This window comes from Triturus cristatus, chromosome 10 (assembly GCF_964204655.1).
Source record: "Triturus cristatus chromosome 10, aTriCri1.1, whole genome shotgun sequence".
Taxonomy (NCBI): domain Eukaryota; kingdom Metazoa; phylum Chordata; class Amphibia; order Caudata; family Salamandridae; genus Triturus; species Triturus cristatus.
Window position 1 is genome coordinate 766,430,414 of NC_140593.1, and position 19,929 is coordinate 766,450,342.

At 48.3% G+C, this 19,929-nt stretch overlaps 2 protein-coding genes across 4 annotated transcripts in view; one reads left to right on the top strand and one right to left on the bottom strand.

Moving 5' to 3' along the window:
* The window catches only part of TVP23A (trans-golgi network vesicle protein 23 homolog A), a 94,947-nt gene extending 81,345 nt beyond the window's left edge, over positions 1-13,602 (top strand). For both annotated transcript variants that reach the window (XM_085628300.1, XM_085628301.1), the window contains exon 7: positions 13,282-13,602. In XM_085628300.1, coding sequence (XP_085484426.1) covers positions 13,282-13,290 — 9 coding nt within the window. In that variant the 3' untranslated portion in view covers positions 13,291-13,602. The remainder of the gene's footprint in view (positions 1-13,281) is intronic.
* Positions 13,333-19,929, bottom strand: part of NUBP1 (NUBP iron-sulfur cluster assembly factor 1, cytosolic) — a 286,868-nt gene continuing 280,271 nt past the window's right edge. For both annotated transcript variants that reach the window (XM_085628298.1, XM_085628299.1), the window contains one exon: positions 13,333-14,199. In XM_085628298.1, the coding sequence (XP_085484424.1) occupies positions 14,147-14,199 (53 nt within the window). In that variant the 3' untranslated portion in view covers positions 13,333-14,146. The remainder of the gene's footprint in view (positions 14,200-19,929) is intronic.

Below are 19,929 nucleotides of genomic sequence, written 5' to 3' on the forward strand. Positions count from 1 at the left end.
ACTGCAAGGCCCTGACCTCGAAGGCTAGACGGGAGCGGTCCCGTAAGCTCCTCGAGATTCGCCACTCGGCTCCACGCCCCTCTCGATCCCGGTCCAGGAGAAGGTCCAAGGATCGGTCGCGGAGCCGCAGCCGACGTCATCATTGCTCGTCTGGCTCCAAGTCTTCGGGTAAGTCGAAGCACTCCAAGAAGTCCAAGAGGCGACACCGCTCTTCGGACTCCCCTCGCCGGTCGCGCGACTCGGCCGAGGGTCCGGGTGGTTCCACCCCCGCGGCTCCAGCAGAGTCGCAGGCGCCGCGCCAGTCCCCATACCCGCCGGTCCCTGGGACTAACGCGACGCCGGCGGAAGTCAGTGCCTTCCTCTCTGCCATGAGGAGCCTGGCTCCGCCGTCGACGCCCGCTGGCGCACCTTCGGGCCCCGCAGACCCGACTGGGCAACCTTGCATGCCGGCGGCTCCGACCCCGGCACCGTCGCCGCAGGTTCCCGAGGGACTTACCCCCGAGTCCCCGTCGACGCCGGTCGACCTCGTCACGCCTCCTCCGCCGGCGTCGACACCGGTTCCACCCCCGACGTCTGCTCCGCTCGGCGTCGAGCCCCAGTTCAGCCCCGCTCCGGATCCGGCGGCGTCGATGGACGCCGCGTACGGCGCCGTTAGAGACACATTATGTCTACCGTCCGGCTCCGATCCTTCCTCCTGTTTACCAGGAATCGGATGACGGGGGCGAATGGGAGGGGTCCGAGGATCCTATGGCCGATCAGGCTCAGCTGTCACAGGACTGGGCAGATCAACTGGGGTAGGCCAGTGGTCTGGATACCTCACCAGACACTGGATTCATCTCTCCTCCGACTGTGTCTTCGGAGGAGGGTGCTGCTTTCTCTGTGGTGCTGCGCAAGGCGGCCGCAGCCCTTGGGCTCGAGCTGCCTGCCGTGGCTGTGAGGACTAACGTCCTCACCGAGGTGCTTCAGTCTGCAGCAAGCTCCACTGAGCCTCTGCTGCAATTCAATGAGGCCCTCATTGACGTTCTGCAGGGCACCTGGTCCAAGCCCTCCACAGTTTCTCCTGTGGACAGGAACGTTGCCAGGCGCCACCGCCCTGCTCCGGGCGACCCCAGTTTTCTATCCCAACACCCCACCCCGAGAGCCTGGTTATCCAGGCTTCTACCTCCCAATCCTCCTTCCTGACCGCCCCGCCGGACCGGGATTCCAAGAGACTGGAACAGTTTGCCAAAAAGCTGTTCTCCTTCCTTAGTTTGGGTCTGCGGTCTTTAAACACCGCTTGTCTTTTGGACCGTTATTCCCACTCTCTGTGGGATACGGTGGAGGACGTGCTGCCCCTGTGCTCGGAGGAGGCCCGAACACGACTTACCCAGGCTCTGGGTGATGGGAGGGATGCAGCACGACATGCAATCCGATGTGGGCTTGACACAACGGACTCGCTGGGTAGGGCGATTTCTACCACGGTGGCGCTTAGACGTCACGCCTGGCTGCGGTCCACGTCTTTTTCGGGGGATGTCCAGAGCACTCTCATGGACATGCCCTTTGATGGCACTCGCGTTTTTGGTGAGAAAGCGGACAGTGCGCTGAATCGCTTTAAGGACTCCCGGGCTACGGCCAAGTCCTTGGGCCTCTCTGCCCCGCGATCGCAAACTTCCGCTTTTCGCCCCTTTCGTGGCCAAGGAAGGGGCGCATCCTCACGTCCGCCTAGCCACCAGCCGCAGACCCAACCTGCGCACGGTCGCGGACGTGGTTTCCGCCAAGGTGGTTCTGGAGGCCGACGCGGTCAGCCCACATCCACCCCGGCAGCATCCGCCTCCAAGTCCGAGCTTTCCGGCCCATTCCTCGCCAGTGGGCGGCAGAGTTCGCCATCACCTGCTCCACTGGCGTACCATCACTTCGGACAGGTGGGTGCTACAAATCGTCCGAAGGGGCTACACTCTCCCCTTCGAGACGACCCCTCCAGCCATGCCACCGCAGCACCACCGTATCTCGGAGGATCATTTGAATCTTCTGCGAGAGGAAGTTTCGGCCCTCTTGGCCAAAGAGGCCGTCGAGCGCGTTCCGAGCCCAGAAGTAGGTCGTGGTTGTTATTCCCACTACTTTCTGGTCCCCAAGAAGGGCAAAGGGGGCCTACGCCCTATCTTGGACCTCAGGAACGTCCATGCCTTCCTCCGGAAGGAACGGTTCAAGATGTTGACTTTGGCTCAGGTTCTAGCTGCCCTCGACCCTGGAGACTGGATGGTAGCGTTGGACTTGCAGGACGCATATTTCCACATCCCCGGCCTGCCGGCCCACCGGCGTTACCTGCGGTTCACGGTGGGCCAGGAGCATTTTCAATTCACCGTGCTCCCCTTCGGCCTCACCAGTGCCCCTTGGGTGTTCACGAAAGTGATGGCGGTGGTCGCAGCTCATCTGCGCAGATTAGGGGTTCCAGTCTTCCCCTATCTCGACGACTGGTTGTTGAAGGCGGGCTCGCCCCAGGCAGTCGTCTCCCACCTCCAGACTACGGCGGATCTCCTGCATTTGCTGGGGTTTTCCATCAACGTGCCGAAGTCACACCTGAGTCCCTCTCAGAAGCGCCTCTTCATCGGAGCGGTTCTCGATTCGGCGCAGTTCCGGGTCTATCCGCCGGAACAGCGGGTCCGGGATATTCAGGCCCTGATTCCCATCTTTCGGCCTCTATCCTGGGTTTCGGTCAGGCTTGTGTTGCGACTTCTGGGGCTGATGGCCTCCTGCATCCTACTAGTGCATCACGCCAGGCGGCGCATGCGGGCTCTGCAGTGGGACCTGAAATTTCAGTGGGCCCAGCATCACGGAAACTTGTCCGATCATGTCTTGATCTCGGAGGGCACTGCACAGCAGTTGCAGTGGTGGCTCACGGACCGCTCTCCCTTCCCCAACCGGAGCATGTCGTAGTGACAGATGCGTCCCTCCTGGGATGGGGTGGCCATATGGGGGAGGCGGAGATCAGAGGTCTCTGGTCTCCGGCGGAGTCTCGTCTCCACATCAACCTGTTGGAGTTGAGAGCGATCCAACTTGCACTGAAAGCCTTCCTTCTTTCTGTCAGGGGAAGTGTCGTGCAGGTGTTCACGGACAACACCACCGCCATGTGGTATTGCAACAAACAGGGCGGGGTGGGTTCGTTGACCCTTAGTCAGGAGGCTCTGCGCCTCTGGACATGGCTGGAACACCAGGGCATCACCCTAGTGGTTCAACACCTGGCGGGCTCTCTGAACGCCAGAGCAGACGAACTCAGCCGCCGGTGCATGATGGATCACGAATGGTGTCTGAACTCCGAAGTGGCACAAGGTCTCTTTCAGCAGTGGGGAGAGCCTTGGTTAGATCTATTCGCCACCGAAGAGAACGCGCAATGTCAGCAGTTCTGCGCGTTGGAATTTCCAAGGCGGCACTCGCTCGGCGACGCTTTTCGTCACGAGTGGAGTTGGGGTCTGTTGTACGCCTTTCCGCCTATACCACTTCTGCCCAGAGTGCTGAAGAAGATCAGGCGCGACCGGGCCCAAGTCATCTTGGTGGCTCCGGACTGGGCACGAAGGTACTGGTATCCCGAGCTACTCAGTATGTTGACCGATCCCCCGATACGTCTGCCCCTTCGGGAGGATCTTCTGTCGCAGCAGCAGGGGACGGTCCTCCACCCGAACCTGTCCAGCCTCCACCTCCATGCGTGGAGATTGAGCGGCGGCAGTTGATGCCATTTGACTTGCCTCCTGAAGTCTGTGATATCATTCTGGCAGCCAGGCGTCCCTCCACAAAGACGGTATACGCCTGCCGGTGGAACAAATTTGTGGCATGGATCCCCTTTCCGCCCCTCTTTCTGAGGTTCTCCTCTTTCTTCTTTCCTTGGCCCAGCAGGGCTCTGCCTTGGGCACCTTGAAAGGTTATCTTGCTGCCATCTCTGCCTTCTTAAGGCTTCCTGATCAGCCTTCTCTTTTCAAGTCCCCGGTAGTTACACGCTTTCAAAAAGGCATTACTCACACGTTCCCTCCTGTCCCTTTTGTAATGCCTCAGTGGGACTTGAATCTTGTTCTCACATTTCTAATGTGCGCTCCCTTTGAGCCTCTTCATAATTGTCCTCTTCGTCTGCTGACGCTTAAGACTGCTTTTCTGGTAGCCATCACCTCGGCTAGACAGGTGAGTGAGCTCCAGGCTTTATTATCAAAGCCTCCTTTTCTATCTGTTCATCCGGACAAGGTTGTCCTTCGGCCTCGTCCCTCCTTTCTTCCGAAAGTGGTGACCCCCTTTCATCTTGGGCAATCTGTCACCTTGCCCACCTTCTTTCCGCCTCCGCATCCTTCCAAAGAGGAAGAGAGGCTCCACCGTCTGGACCCAAAACGTGCGCTCTCCTTTTATCTGGACCGCACAAAGCAGTTCCGGGTGGACGACCGACTCTTCATTGGATACGTGGGTGCTAAGAAGGGGAAAGCTGTGCACAAACGGACCATCTCTCGGTGGGTCGTTTTGTGCATCAAAATTTGTTATTCCTAGGCAAAAAAGGACCCTCCTGTTGGGCTGCGCGTCCATTCTACTCAGGCCACAGCGGCTACTACTGCTTTGGGACGGGGTGTCCCTTTGCAGGACATCTGTCAGGCGGCTACGTGGGCTTCGCTCCACACGTTTGCCAGGCATTATTGCCTTGACAGCCAAGTCCGGAGGGATGGCTTCTTTGGCCGTTCTGTCCTCCAGGACTTTCTGGTGTGATCTTGGTTCGTAGACCCACCACCGGGGTTGGTATTGCTTGGGTATCTATTCTAAGTTGAGGAATCTAACTAACGTGTTTCTTTCAGATGAACAAGTTACTTACCTTCGGTAACGATGTATCTGTAAGAAACATTAGTTAGTTAGATTCCTCACCGACCCACCCATCCTCCCCGTTCTGCGAACTGACATCTAGTGTTAAGGTTATCCTTTTCAGGCCCCTAGATTTTATTTTTGGCACCAGTGTCGGTCTCTTGCATGGCTCTGCGTTCCTGGCGCGGAAAGCTATGTACAAGAACTGACGTCAGCGCGCGAGGGCGGCGTCTAAGTACTCCGACGACGTCATCCCAGCGCACGACGCCGACGACGGACGCGGAGCCGCAGACAACGCCTAGCGACGCGCAAGGGGTATTGCTGACGAAAAAATCTTCCGGATCCAGTCTGACGCCTGGGGATATTCTAAGGTGAGGAATCTAACTAACTAATGTTTCTTACAGATACATCGTTACCGAAGGTAAGTAACTTGTTCTTTAGGTCTCTAACAAATCCTTTAGCTCTGTTTGGGTAGCTTTGGCACAGAGAAGTCCAGCATTGTCAAAGAAATGGGTATAACGTAATTAGAAGTACCAAAACAATACGCAAGTAAGAAACAGCGCAATAAAAATCCAACACGTTTCTAAAAACAGTGTATTTTTATTATCTTGGAGTAGATGCTAAATGAAAAAAAATTATCAGAGGAAACTGGAGCTGTGATTTTCTAAAGGTTAGTACCAATTCTCTCTTTGAATGTCCCAACGGGTTGGGAGCCAGTCACAGGGACTACTTAGGTTCTGGGAGACAAATACCTGTTGGGTTTAGCAGTCTTAGAGTCTTCACAGCAGATTTCATCGGGATCACGTTACAGCCAAGAAGTTGTCCTGATGCGGAGGTTGCAGGATGTTGAGAAGATGCCTTGGTTACTGGAGTTGTGGAAGAGATGATGTGAGTCACCCGGGGGTCCCCAAACCTCAGGGTCATCTCTGGCCTTAGGACTCTTATCTCCTACAATTACCCTGTGAAGTCCAGTTTAGGTCTAGTTGCCACTAGTCTCCAGTTACAGCTGTCGTTCACAGGTTAAGTCTCTATCTTGCAGGGGCAACCAGGGTCTACTTAGATGATGCCATGGGTCCCACAGACTAGGGAATACCTTGGGCAGGTTGGGACTGTCGCTCAGGAGGCCCTTCGGCGTGTAGTGGCAGGCAGATGATCCTGTGCTCACAAGTGCAGGATTCCTTCGGCTTTTGTATCCCTGATGCTGAAATGGGGGCTAGCAACCTCCCCCTTGGAATAACTTTTTGTGGCATATCACAAGTAGATCCTTTGTTCCGAAAGTGGCCACTGCAGGGACAGTCCTTTTGACAAGTCCATCAGGTGCAGCCGAGTCTGTGGTGCAGCCTCTCTTTGCTAAATCTGGGGAGCAGCAGGACACTCTTCTGTCAGGCTCGAGTCCAAGGCCTGATCTTTTTCCAGCTCGCGGCATAACCATGGATACTAATGAAGAACATTCCCATTGAGTTTTCTGTTGCAAGCCGTTTTTAAGCTGTAAAATAATGAACGTGATGTGTGTAGAAGTTTGTTTGGTATGTAATGACTGTATGTGAGGTTAGTACAAATGTGATAATGGTATGGGGACAAATTTAAGATTATATTGTATGTATTTATTGCCCTATTATGTTACATTTGTATACTCAATAGAACTATATCAATGTTGCATTACTTATGATTTGTATTGTACATATGGACACAGGAAAAAAAAAGTATGGTGTTTTATTACCATTAAAAAAATGAAATTGAAAAAAAGATGATTGAAAAAAATGACAAGAGAAAATAATAAACAAAACCTCTAGCGATGTATTTTTGCAGATTCTCTTTGATATTTAAAAACAAACGGATAGCCCAACAGAGCTTAATATAGCCAGAGTATAGTTAGTGTTGGTCGAGTAGGAGGTGTATGCACATATATACCAGGCCTGAGTGAGATCCTTTGTGGGACACATGACATCACCCTGCCACTGAAAATTAAAAATGATGGGGCTGCCCCAGGGCATTTGAAGGTTATGTGTTGCAGATGGCGACGGACCCGGAGGGTAGGGAATGAGTAGTTGGAAGCATCTCACATGTGGACATAGCATGCCCCAGGCTTGTGATGGGGATTTTTGGGGGCTTGATCAACTCCAACTCTATGCCAAGTACTGAGAAGGGCAAAAAGAACAATTGATATACAGAATGCAGAATAATGTCATACATTCACCTCAGTACAGAGATCGGTGCCTAAATACATCGTGTTTTTGCTCCCCATGCTATTCCAGTTTGAACCCAGCCATATGCAAATCAGGCTTGACCCAGTACTGATAATGGACAAGATCAGTGAGACTAGATCTAGATGCTTACAGTACCACGCTATCTTGCATAAGTGCTGCCTAAACCCAGGGATGGCCTAGGAACGGCCTCCACAGCACACAATTGAGGAGGTGTTGGTCAGGATGGCCCAGGGTGTGACTCCTAGCAAGGAGCCCGTGCAGGGGGAGGCCGAACCCCTATCAAATCTAGACATTAAAAACCTGATTCTGGAGGGCAACAAGGCCATTACTGACAAAGTGGCAATTACAGATGAGCTACAAATAGATGAAGAGCAAGTGAAAGACTTGTGCGACAGGGCTGATGGAACAGACGGGCTCATACCAGACAACTGACAGATCAGGAGAGACGCTTAAAGATGCAGGGGGCCAAATTGGCAGACCTGGAAGACCGGTTACAACGCAATAATGTGCGAATATCAGGGTTGGCGAAAGGGGCAGAGACTGCTGTCCTACTGCAGTTGGAGGGTGAGTGCAAGTGGACAGGGGCCACAGAACTGTGCGGAAGACCAAAGTCTGGCGCACCACCAAGAATGCTTATTGCTAGGATGCTGAGATATAAGGACACAATGGGACTACTGACGTCAGCAAGGCAATGAGGAATATAATGGTAACACGATTTCCTTCTACCCGGACTATGGCGGGGCAACCCAAAAGAAATGCAAGACGTTCAGGGAGGTAAGAAAGCAGCTTAGAGATCGAGGACTGGCTTATGGTCATGGACTAATGTCTCCAGCGCATCTGCGAGTGCATTTGCAATGGAAGAGACACATCTACGATAATGCAGAGAACGCTATAAGTTTGTTGAGAGTAACTGAGCGGCCAAAATGAGAAGGATGCACTTATATGGACACAGGTTTAGAGTCTAATGGGAGGGGTACACTGAATGTGTGCGAAAACCGAGGGGGGTGGTGGTGGTGAATATCAGATGATTGAGCATTATTCTTAAATCAGATCTGGTATGAGAGTTATCTAGGTACACAAAAGTTTCTCCATTATGTGAGTGGATACTAATGGCGTAGTTCCCGGGTCGTCCCCTAAGTGGGGGCTGCAGGGGGAGCACACTATGTGGGAGAAGTTTGATTTTAATTTAGAGGGGGTTGGTTTGACACCATATGTGTTGATTTTGGAGGCCAGGTTGGGGTGGGCCACAAGGGTGAGGGGGAGAGGCAGCGGTACCGTTTTTGGTTTCAAGGGGAGGAGCTTGCACTATCGGAAATTATGCACTTCGACAGAACGGACAGGTCATAGAACCAAAGCAGCGCGCACCTTACACACATGGAGGGTGTAGTGTTATCGTGGAACGTTGAGGGGATACAGAATCCTATCAAGCAACAGAGAATATGGTCATATGTAAGAAAGCAAAAGACATGTATAGTAAGTCTGCAGGAAATGCATCTTTTACTGTAGGAACATGAGAAGATATGGGCCAAATTGGGGGAGGTATACTGTGGTATGCCAGTTTTACTTCCTAAACGCACGGGTGTTATTATGGGTGTATACCAGTGTAGACTGAATAAAAAGCTGCTGATGGCCGCTATATAGGTGTTCTGAGGGAAATATGTGGTAAACCCACGGTTCTGCTGAACACCTATGCACCGAACATAGATACCACAGATTCTTTCAAAGGGGTGATGAGCCTATTCACACCATATGTGCACTATGACATTATATGGATGGGAGACTGTAATTGTGTGTTAGATAGAAACCTGGATAGCTCAAGGCCCACTGCTAGGCAGATCTTCTAGGGAACTGCTGGAGGGCATGGACACCTTAAATTTACTGGAACTATGGAGGGTTACTCCTTTTATTCCCTACCGCATGGGATTTTTTTTCTGGAATAGATCACATGCTTGTACACCCAGAGCTGGTTGCAGACTTCAGGATGGTCCGGTATTTGGCCTGCACCTTGTCGGAACATGCTCCACTAGCGGCGGAACTACAGGGATAGGCTTATGTAGCACCAATACCACAGTGGTGCTTCCAAACCCGGGCACTGCATAATCAACGGTTTAGGGAGTGTAGGAAATTGGGTTTTTGTTGCAGCCCCCCCCCCATACTTTATTTGCCCCCTTTTTAGCTACTGGATGCTGGTTTTTCAACTGACAGTGCACTGAGTCCTGCTAACCAGAATGGGTTTGGGTTGCTGGCAGATGCCTCCTCGACTATGGTGGTCTAGCAGGTGCTATCTGTAAGGCCTGGGTGGGGTTCCCACAGGAACCAGAAAGGCAAATCTTGAACCAGGCACTACCGGACAAGGGGGAAGAGGGCAAACTCATTACACAGTTATACTCGCTGTTGATCCTGCGTACGGCTGCCCGCATGCATTGTTGAAGCTACACTGGGAGAGATGTGGGTGAGGAATTTGAGGAGTTCGAATGGGTATCCATCTTGGACACCTGTAGAAAGGTAACGTGTAATGCGCAATTTAAATTGATCCATTATAAGTGTGTCCATTGAGACTATATAATGCCGCGATGGATGCACAGTATTGACCCCTCCAAGCCGTAACAATGTACCAAGTACATGGTAGCAGTGGGGACTTGTATACATATGTGGTGGTCATGCCAAGGAATGGAGGATTTTTGGAGGGAGGTGTTCGAAGCACGGGGTCAATTCATCAGAATGGCATTGCAGCCAACCATCTGGCACTATTTACTGGGCCTGGTGACCTGCACCAAAGAAACTAAACCTTCAAAGTAAGTCCTGGAAGTGGGATTAGCGGCGGCAAAGAAATGTATAGCATTTAAGTGGATGACTAACTGGCTGCCCACCTGGAAACAATGGCTGATGGAATTTGTAAGATGGGTAAGGGCTGAGTGTGGAGTACGACACAGGTTGGTATATAGTGGGACAGGCTACGGGGGTAGAATGGAATCGGGTGTGATAGAGGTTCATTTACAGCATGAGATGTAGGAATTTGCAGCAGAGCAGGACCTGGCAACTGCAGAAGGGTAACCAAATTAAGTGATGGGGTGCAAAGTACTTACTTGCAGATTTTAAGTGTCCCACATACCGTTCTGATACGGCTTACAAATTGATGGTGAAATGTAATTGCTGAAGCATACTCCTCTACTGTTGGGGGGAGGAGGGGGGAGGGGGAAGTTGTAATGTTGCATTACTACTGAAATCACAAAGAAAAAAAAGAAAGACTAAAGTATTATGGACATTTTGCTGAAAGTTTTTAAAGGACCAACAATCGGCAGCAAACACTTCAGTTAGAGTAAATGAGGCTACCTACTTAGTCTTACGCTGAACGCTGCCATTACTTAAGAGATCCTCCCCGTTTTGCCTATAGATTACATGATAAACTATAACACAGCCTACGAATCGCTTGCTACACCCTCACAAGCTTGGGGCCATGCTTCCGGAGAAGTGGCAATTTACATCAAGAACAACTTGACAATCCAGGTATCCCTAGTATGCAAGGGAAATGGTGATTACATACTCCTCAAAACAAGGCTCCAATATTCCGATACATTAAGCCAGGAGCAGCGGAAAATGATCTTAGTCTGTAGCTACCTTCACCCATTTAAGGCCAAAACTTTAAACAGAATGCTGCCAATAATCAGCGATTTACATGCTGAACACCCGGACGATCTACGGCTAATCATGGGTGATTTCAAGACTTAAACTCCTCCGTGGTAGCTTTGGATGACTCAACCTGGTCTATTCCAGAAATAAGCTGCCAGTACCAACGAAAGGACAACCATGGACTCTCAATAGTCAGCCTATTGTAACCAACTGGGGCTCAGAGTCTTAAATGGAAGATCATCCTCAGACTCACCAGCAGCTTATACTCACTTCTCCCACTCCAAACTGGCAACTGTAGACTATATTTGGCTCTCGATTGCGCATTTTCATGCAGCACAAGATTTTGCTGTAATTCCCTCATTGGCAAGTGACCATGCCATCATCTCCTGAAATATTCTATGATCGCAATGCCATTGCCCAAAAATCAAATTGATCGGCGAGGAGGCCAATCTGGAAAATATGGTGGTCGACTCAACATAAAGAAAAAATGGAAGGAGAAGTAGAATTAATCCTGTCCAGAGCAACTGAGGGAAATGGTAATCTAATCCCGACAATATCTTGGGAACAACTTCGGGAGAGTTTAGGGATAAACTCATAGGGACGAAGAGAAATTTGTGCCCATCACACTTAAAAGATGACCGTCTCAAAAAACAAACAGTTAATATCGACTATTAAACATAAATTAAACTATACCATGCAAAATATAACCAATGAATTAGCCCAGGAAAAGGTGGCAGCAATTCGTCAGAGCCACAGGAAAGCAAGATTCTCTCTTCGAAGAATGGCTGAAGAACTTAACTGGATCAAAGCTCATGAAATAATAAAGTCTCATCAGAAGAGATTCTGGAAGTGGATGAATAATTGCTTCAAATCAAATCTGCAACCCACTGTCACAAATACCTCAGCCCAAGCGTGGGAAAATCACATATACGCTCTCTATGTGGACTCGCACAGTGATGACAGCACAAGTGACAAATCGGCTACCTCCACCAACATACCACCTCGCTTTAAGCCACCGCACTTACCAAGCGATCAGAAGGAAATAACAGCAGATATGGTCATGCACATTATAAACAAAATGTGCCCAGGTGGGGCACCAGGCCCAAACGGCATACCTCCAATGGTATATAAGGGAACAGTCTCTAAATGGGCAACCATTATGGCACCACTATTCACGGAGTATAGATCAGGAAGGCACATTCCCGAGTCATGGACGGGTTCTCTTTTAGTCCCAATATACTAAAAAGGGACGCAATTGAACCCAGAAAACTATCGCATGATCGCCCTCTTAGATGTCGATGGGAAATGCTACGCTAACCTGCTCCTAAAAGAACTGACAGCTTGGGCTGAAGCACAAAATCTGATCCCGTTTACGCTAACTGGCTTCCAAAAGAGCTCTAGCTTCGAAGATAACGATCTGTGCGTCCTACTTAATAGAAACAACTCTGGATAAGAAAGGGAAGGCACTCTATCTAGCTTATATCGATTTTCAAACAGCCTTCGATAGTGTGGACCGTTCAAGATTGTGGACGAAACTAAAAAACTGGGGCATTAACAACTCACTATTAAATGCGCTAGTGGCTCTATACTCTGAAACCTGGGTCAAAATCAGAGTGTCCGCCAACTGGTCAACAACCAAAAAGATACAAACTAACAAGGGCCTAAAGCAAGGTTGTATACTGACCCCAATGGTTTTTAATCTGTATTTAGCCGACCTTCCTGATTTCCAGGCACAGATTCTGCTAGATCAAACTCCAATTCTAGCCTCCGAAAAATCCATAGAACCCTACAGCTCATTCCACTATTATCAGTTTTAATCCTTTTAAATGTAAATGGCTAAAAAAAAAAAAAAATGGACGCTTTTGCACTTTATTCTGTATCTCAATATTTGCGATTGCAATGATTATAATTAATTGTGCAATACAATTCTATTCTAACATTTTATGATCAAGATGGAACGAATAGTTGCTTGGTTCTATAAACCCAATGTGTATGTCTTCTGGGCATAATAAACGTAACATTTCATTTTTGCTGCTTTAGTGCACTTCAATCATTGACTTTTCAAAAAATGCTTGAGAGACATTTTTTTTACAAAAAATATAATTCGTACCCTGAAGCAGCTCTTTTATAACGTTAGGCAGTCTAGATTTTTGTAGCTGACTCTGCCTACTTTGGTCACAAATTGAATATTACATTTTTATGGTCTGTGCTTACTAGGCTAATCAAAGATTTGTTTCTTTATGTATGTCACTAAAACGATTATTAACTTTCATTAAGTACCTTCTTATAGTCCAGTTGAGTCATTTACCTTTTTTTCTTACCTGTACTGTTGGAAAAATGTTAACTGTTATACTGATTGCTTATCTTACTATCCTGTAGCCTTCTAGGTAATGGAAAGAACGGTATTCCCAGGAAATGTGCTGTAATTCAAGCAATCAGAGGGGTGGGGGGTCTTGAGAAAACACCATACACCTCCACAGTAAATAATGAATTTTGGATTTGAAAGATGCATTTTAGTATGCTCACAACAAGCAATTGAAATCTGCTGCAAATTAGCACGTTTAACAGTATAAATCGTTGTTGACGTAATGAACAGAAACCAACCCTTGTTGTTAAATAAATTATGTTTTTTACTTCACAGACCCTGTAGACCACAGAGAAAACCAATACCAAAAGAAGACCACCAATGCTGTCCGGACTACTTCAAATTATTTATTTCTCAGTCCCAACGAAGCATGGATGTTCAACACACAGCAATTTGTCTCCAAAGTAAAACTCCATAGCAAGAATATTGTTTAACAGCTATAAAACGGCATGGTTCTTGGACATGGCAGTGCCTTATGTTTATGTTGTTTACATTTATGTTCTTTGCGTTTTGGAAATCAACATTCCATATACTTGGTTTTTAATTATTTATTGCCTAGATTTTTTTAAATAAAAATTATTTATTATGAACAGTTAATGTGAGTGCTTATTTAAACACTAAGTGAGCTTAAGGCTAACAGTACCACAGATTTGAGAAGTCAGTTTGAAATAATTTTAATAACTGTATAGAAAAAAGAATCCTTTATATCAACAGCTATTCTTAAAGATAAAATTATACATCTTCCAAGTACCCCTTTATGTTCTCATGTAACACTTCCTTGATACTTTGGATCAATCAAAACAGCAGCACCATGATTTTTTGAAAATCTGCATAGATAAGAAATTGAACAACTGTAAACAATTAGGTTCCCTATTTTTCGTTAGGGATGTTAAAAGACATTAACATAGGAAATGTTTTATTTGGCTATCGACTTAGGTTATCTGAGGAGTTTTGGCAATGGTTTGCCACTCCAGTCTTTCTGGCTTAAGGTTCCCATTTTACACCATAAGCCATTTGCATCAAGTTAATAGGTGGAAAGTCTTACACGCAAAGATTCACAAGTCTGCGCGGCATTCTTGTACTATGATACTGTTCAAATTATTCCGCATTGCAAGACTTTAAAAATGGAAGCAATGACTGGTTACTGTTTCTGGTGATTCTCCCGAAGTAGCATGTCACAATGTTCTTGAATTCCTGTGAAGTGAAAAGCATTATAATTAGACAAAATATCGATCTAACCAAAACACATTATTGGTTCAAGATGTAACCTGGTCTTGTGCTTTTACCACCTTTTTCTTTTCTCCTTTACAAAACATACTGCGTCTTGTAGTGTTTAAACTGCCAATACAAGAAAGAAGCATCTACTAGTTACATTTGGCGTGGTCACTGATGTACTTGAACTGCTAATATTGTTAAAATATTTCCAAAAGCTAATTACTTTGGGTGGGCCCGTCATATACCATAGGTACATAATACTGTTGCAGGCATCTTGTCAGTTTGTTTTCTGCGGCTGTGGCCAGGTTGAAGGTGTCAAATGTTGACCACAATCAGATGCAGCAAACAGCCATTGTTTCACAATCTGAAGTCTAATCTTTTGGTACTAGCAAGATTGAGTGCTTAAGGAATATGCTACTTACCAGTATGCACCTGTTCTTGGCATGTAGAGCTGCAGAGCCACACACTAAGGATAAGATCGCCATCTGGTGTTGGGCTCGGATGATTGCAGGTTGTTGTTGTCTTCGGAAGAAGTCTTTGGTCACGAGATAGGTGACTCCTCCTCTGGACAACAGTGCGCATGGGCATCCACTCCATCCTCAGATTGTTTTTCGCCAGGATGGGAAATGATGGAGTGTATAAGAAGTAAAGAGAAAGGATGTCCATGTGTAGTGTCTAATTAAGACAATGCTGGAACAGATACAGGTCCCGGGGAGGCAGGTGGGCGTGTGTGGCTCTGCAGCTCTACATGCCAAGAACAGATGCATACTGGTAAGTAGCATATTCCGTTCGAGGCATATGAGCTGCAGATCATACACTAAGGATAGATTATATAGCAGTGTCTCCCCTAGCGGTGGTCACCTGTATCAGTTGCAGCAGTTTGGAATAGAGTTTTTAGGACAGCCTGGCCTACTGAAGCTTGTTGTTTGGATTGCACATCGACACAGTAGTGCTTAGTGAAGGTGTGTGTAGTAGACCATGTGGCTGCTTTGCAAATGTGTTCTAAAGGGATGTTTCCCAAGAATGCCATAGAAGCCCCTATTTTACGCGTGGAGTGCGCCCTAGGGGGAACTGTAAGAGTACGTTTAGCTTTCTGGTAACATATTTGTATGCATTCAACTATCCACCTGGCTATACCCGATTTGGAAATGGGGTTGCCCTTATGTGGTGGTGTGAAAGCAACAAACAGTTGCTTGGTTTTTCGAAAAGTTTTGGTCCTGTCGATGTAATAAAGCAAGGCTCTTTTAACATCTAAGGTATGAAGGGCCCTCTCGGCTACTGAGTCTGGATTAGGGAAGAAAACTGGCAGTTCAACTGACTGGTTTAGATGGAAAGGGGAGATAACTTTAGGGAGGAATTTCGGGTTTGTCCGAAGAACCACTTTGTTACGATGTAGTTGTAGAAAGGGTTCTTCAAGAGATAAGGCTTGTATTTCACTTACTCTTCGCAGAGATGTGATAGCGATAAGGAAAGCCACCTTCCATGTTAGGAACTGCAGTTCGCATTTGTGCATTGGTTCGAATGGGGGACCCATGAGCCTTGTTAGAACAATATTAAGGTTCCACACTGGTGAGGGTGGTAATCTTGGAGGAATAATTCTTTAAGACCTTCCATAAATGCTTTAATGGCTGGTATTTTAAAGAGGGACAGGTGTTGCCTATTTTGCAAGTAGGCGGCTAATGCTGCTAGGTGTAGACGTATAGAAGAATACGCTAAATTGCATCTTTGCAAGTGGAGCAAGTAGCAAATTATGTTTTGGATGGACGCATCCAATGGACGTATGTCATTGTTTGTGCAGTAAATGGCAAATCTTTTCCATTTGGCTGCATAACACGCCCTAGTAGTAGGTCTTCTGGCTTCTTTAATGATATTCATACAGTCTGGAGGGAGGTTGAGGTATCCGAACTCTAAGACCTCAGGAGCCAGATCGCCAAGTTCAGAGTTTGTGGATCTGGGTGTCTGATTTCTCCATGGTTCTGGGTTAATAGGGCCGGGGAGAGACGCAATTTTTGATGTGGAGATAGTTCCAGAAGTGTGGGGAACCAGGGTTGGCGTGCCCAAGTGGGAGCTACTAGGATGAGCGTCAGCGACTGTTTTTTTAGTTTGCGTACTACAAATGGAATGGGCGGGAGAGGCGGAAAAGCGTACGCAAATCTGCCGGACCAGTTCATCCATATCGCATTGCCCTTTGATTGCGGGTGTGGAAACCTGGCGGCGAAGGTTGGGCATTTTGCGTTTTCTTGTGTGGCGAACAGGTCTATGTCTGGTTTTCCCCACTTTTGGAAGAATGGGAGTAGGACTTTGGGGTGTAGTTCCCATTCGTGTATTTGCTGTGTGTGTCGACTTAGGAGGTCGGCCACCTGGTTCTGAACCCCTGGGAGGTGTTCTGCTAACAGGTAGATGTTCTGGGGAATTGCCCATCTCCAGATTTGTTGTGCAAGTTGGGACAGTTGTAGAGAATGTGTCCCCCCTTGCTTCTGTATGTAATACATTGTGGTCATGTTGTCCGTGCGGATGAGGACAGTTTTGTTTTTTAGGTGTACTTGGAAGGACTTCAGTGCTAGAAATACTGCTAGAAGCTCTAGGTGATTGATGTGGAGCTGTTGCTGTTGAGTGGTCCACCTGCCCTGAGTGGTGTGTTGAAGGAGGTCGGCTCCCCATCCCGTAAGCGATGCGTCGGTCGTCAGCACAATCTGTGGAAGAGGCTCTAAGAACGGCCGCCCTTTGGACAGGTTGATGGTGTTCCACCACTTCAGTGAACGAAGTGAGCGGCTGTCCACCCACACCAAATCGGTAAGTTGTCCGTGGGACTGGTTCCACTGTTGTGCTAGACATTCCTGTAGGGGACGCATTTGAAGGCGTGCATGGGGTACTATGGAGATGCATGATGCCATCATGCCTAAGAGTTGCATAAACACTCTTGCTGGTAGAGGGTGTTGTGTTTGGAATTTTTTGATGAGATTTTGTATGTTGGCTAGCCTGGCTGTGCTGGGGAAAGCTATGGCCTTGGATGTATCTATGGTGGCTCCTATGTACTGGTGTACGTGGGAGGGTTGGAGTTGAGATTTGGGATAGTTGATTGTAAATCCTAGGTTGTGTAGGGTTTGAATAGTGCGGTGAGTGTGGAGAACGCATTGTTTGAGAGTATTGGCTTTTATGAGCCAATCGTCCAGATAGGGGAAGACATGGATCTGTAGTCTTCTGAGATGCGCTGCCACTACTGCTAGGCATTTTGTGAATACCCTGGGTGCGGTTGTGACTCCGAATGGGAGAACCGTAAACTGATAGTGCTGACCGTCTACCACGAATCGTACGTACTTCCTGTGTGCAGGATGCATAGGGATGTGAAAATATGCGTCCTTTAGGTCCAATGTGGCAAGGAAGTCACCTTGTTGGAGTAATGGAAGGACCTGCTGGAGAGTGATCATGTGGAAGTGGTCTGATTGTATATACTGGTTTAGTAGTCGGAGGTCCAGTATGGGTCTTAAGGTTTTGTCCTTCTTGGGGATGAGGAAGTACAGAGAATATACTCCTGTGCCCTGATGTTGGAGTGGAACTGGTTCTATTGCGTGTTTTTGAAGCAAAGACTGAATTTCCTGTTTGAGGAGTGTGAGGTGGTGAGACGACATGGGACGATGTTTGGGTGGTATGTTTGGGGGGGGTTTATAAGTTCGAGGCAGTAGCCAAACTGGATAATTTGTCTTACCCACCAGTCTGTCGTGATGGAATTCCAGATAGGTAGGAACTGTTGAAGTCTTCCCCCGACCGGAGTGGAATGGTCTGGGGGGAGTGGTGGTAAGTCACTGTTTAGTGGCTGTAGAGGTGCGGGTGTTGTTTTTGCCCCGCCCTCGGCCTTTGATATTGTTTCCCCTGTAACCTCCTCTAAAATATCCTCTGTTAGGGGATGTTTGACCTGACGTTTTGAATGTGGAAGTGGTGTCTGTTCCCACATTTTTGAAGGCCCCTCTATAAAAGGAGCAACGAAAGGAGCCTCTAGTTTGAGTAGACTGTAATGCTCCCATTGATTTGGCAGTCTCATTATCTTTCTTCATTTTCTCTAATGCAGTGTCTACTGCGGGTCCGAATAGTTGCTCCTGATTAAAGGGTTGAGCAAGAATTGTGGTTTGAACTTCCGGCTTAAAGCCGGAAATGCAGAGCCATGCGTGTCGTCTAAGTAGCACGCTTGTATTTACCGTTCTAGAGGCGGTGTCCGCTGCGTCTAATGCGCATTTTATGGAGGCATTTGATATTAGTTTACCTTCTTGGATAAGGTCATTTGCCTGTGATTTGTATTGATCAGGCAGGTGTTGCAAGAGGTCCTCCAGTTGGTCGTAATGAGCCCTATCATAGCGAGCCAATAGGGCTTGTGTATTGGCAATACGCCAGTGGTTTGCAGCTTGTGCGGCAACTCTTTTGCCGGAAGCTTCTAAGAGTTTAGACTCTTTGTCTGGGGGCGGTGTGTCTCCGGTTGTTTGGGAGTTCGTCCGCTTTCTGGCATTTGACAGGACCAAAGAGTCTAAGGGGAGCTGCGCTTTGATGTACGCAGGATCCTGTGGTGCCGGTCTGTATTTTTTTTCTATCCGGGGGTTGAGAACCCTGGCCCTAACAGGGTCTTTAAAAACCTCAGTTGCATGCTTTATCACTCCCTTAATCATGGGTAGTATGTGAACGCTTTTTTGCGACTGCTCGAAGGTGTCGAGGAGAAAATCTTCCTTTTGTGTGTCTGTGTGCATGGTGACGCCATGGAACAGTGCAGCCCTGTTTATAAGCTGACCAAACCCCAGATGGTCATCAGGCGGTGATGGTTTTGAGGGGTATGGAGTGGGATCAGGCATGTCAGGCAAAGGGTAAGACCAGTCGTCTATGGGTGCTGTGTCCGGGAGTGTAAAGGGATCATTAGGATCAGCGGGATCATTCGGGAAATCCGGGTCTCCCCCTCCCCCTAAATCATCATCATCCTGTGGAGATGGTGTGCGAAAAGGAGATGGTATAGGAGAAGGCGGTGGGGGGGATGGGATAGGAGGTAAGACAGGAGAGGAAGGACGAATGGGTGAGGTGGCACAGTCCTTCTTCTTTGGAGGAGCTGGAGGAGGTGGTGTGTCCAGTTTCCTTTTTTTATAAGGTACTGCTGTGACATGTCCTGTATTAGGGTTGATGTAAATCCTTTTTTGCTTTGGATCTGGTCGAAAAAGTTCCTCGGTGTCCGAAGGTGGCTTTGGCGCCGACTTTTTCGGTTCCGATCTTGTTTTTGGATCGGCAGGTTCTTTGTGGACCTTTCTTGGCACGGAGGATGTTTTAGGTGCCGAAGAATGTTTCGGGTCCCACTGTCTTTTCGGTGCGGAGGAATCTTTCGGTGCCGAAGCACCTTTCGGCGCCGACGAACCTTTCGGTGCCGGTGGGGACCTCGGTGCCGAAGAACGTTTCGGTGCCGGTGGAGAAGTCGGTGCCGAGTGACGTTTCGGTGCCGATGGAGATTTCGGCCTCGGAGCCTGCTTCGGTGCCGAAGGTGTTGTAGGCACAATAATATGAGGTTTGCTCGATCCCGAGCCACCTGCAGGCTTAGATGTCTTCGGAGCCGGGCCCGGGGGCGGGGCTTCTGAAGATGATTTTGGATCACGACTGGGCCCAGCTGGCAGAGTCTTGACCAATGGTGGGTTTTGGGTAGGGGAGTTGGTACTCACGGACTGCCCCGGATCAGAATAGTCAGCC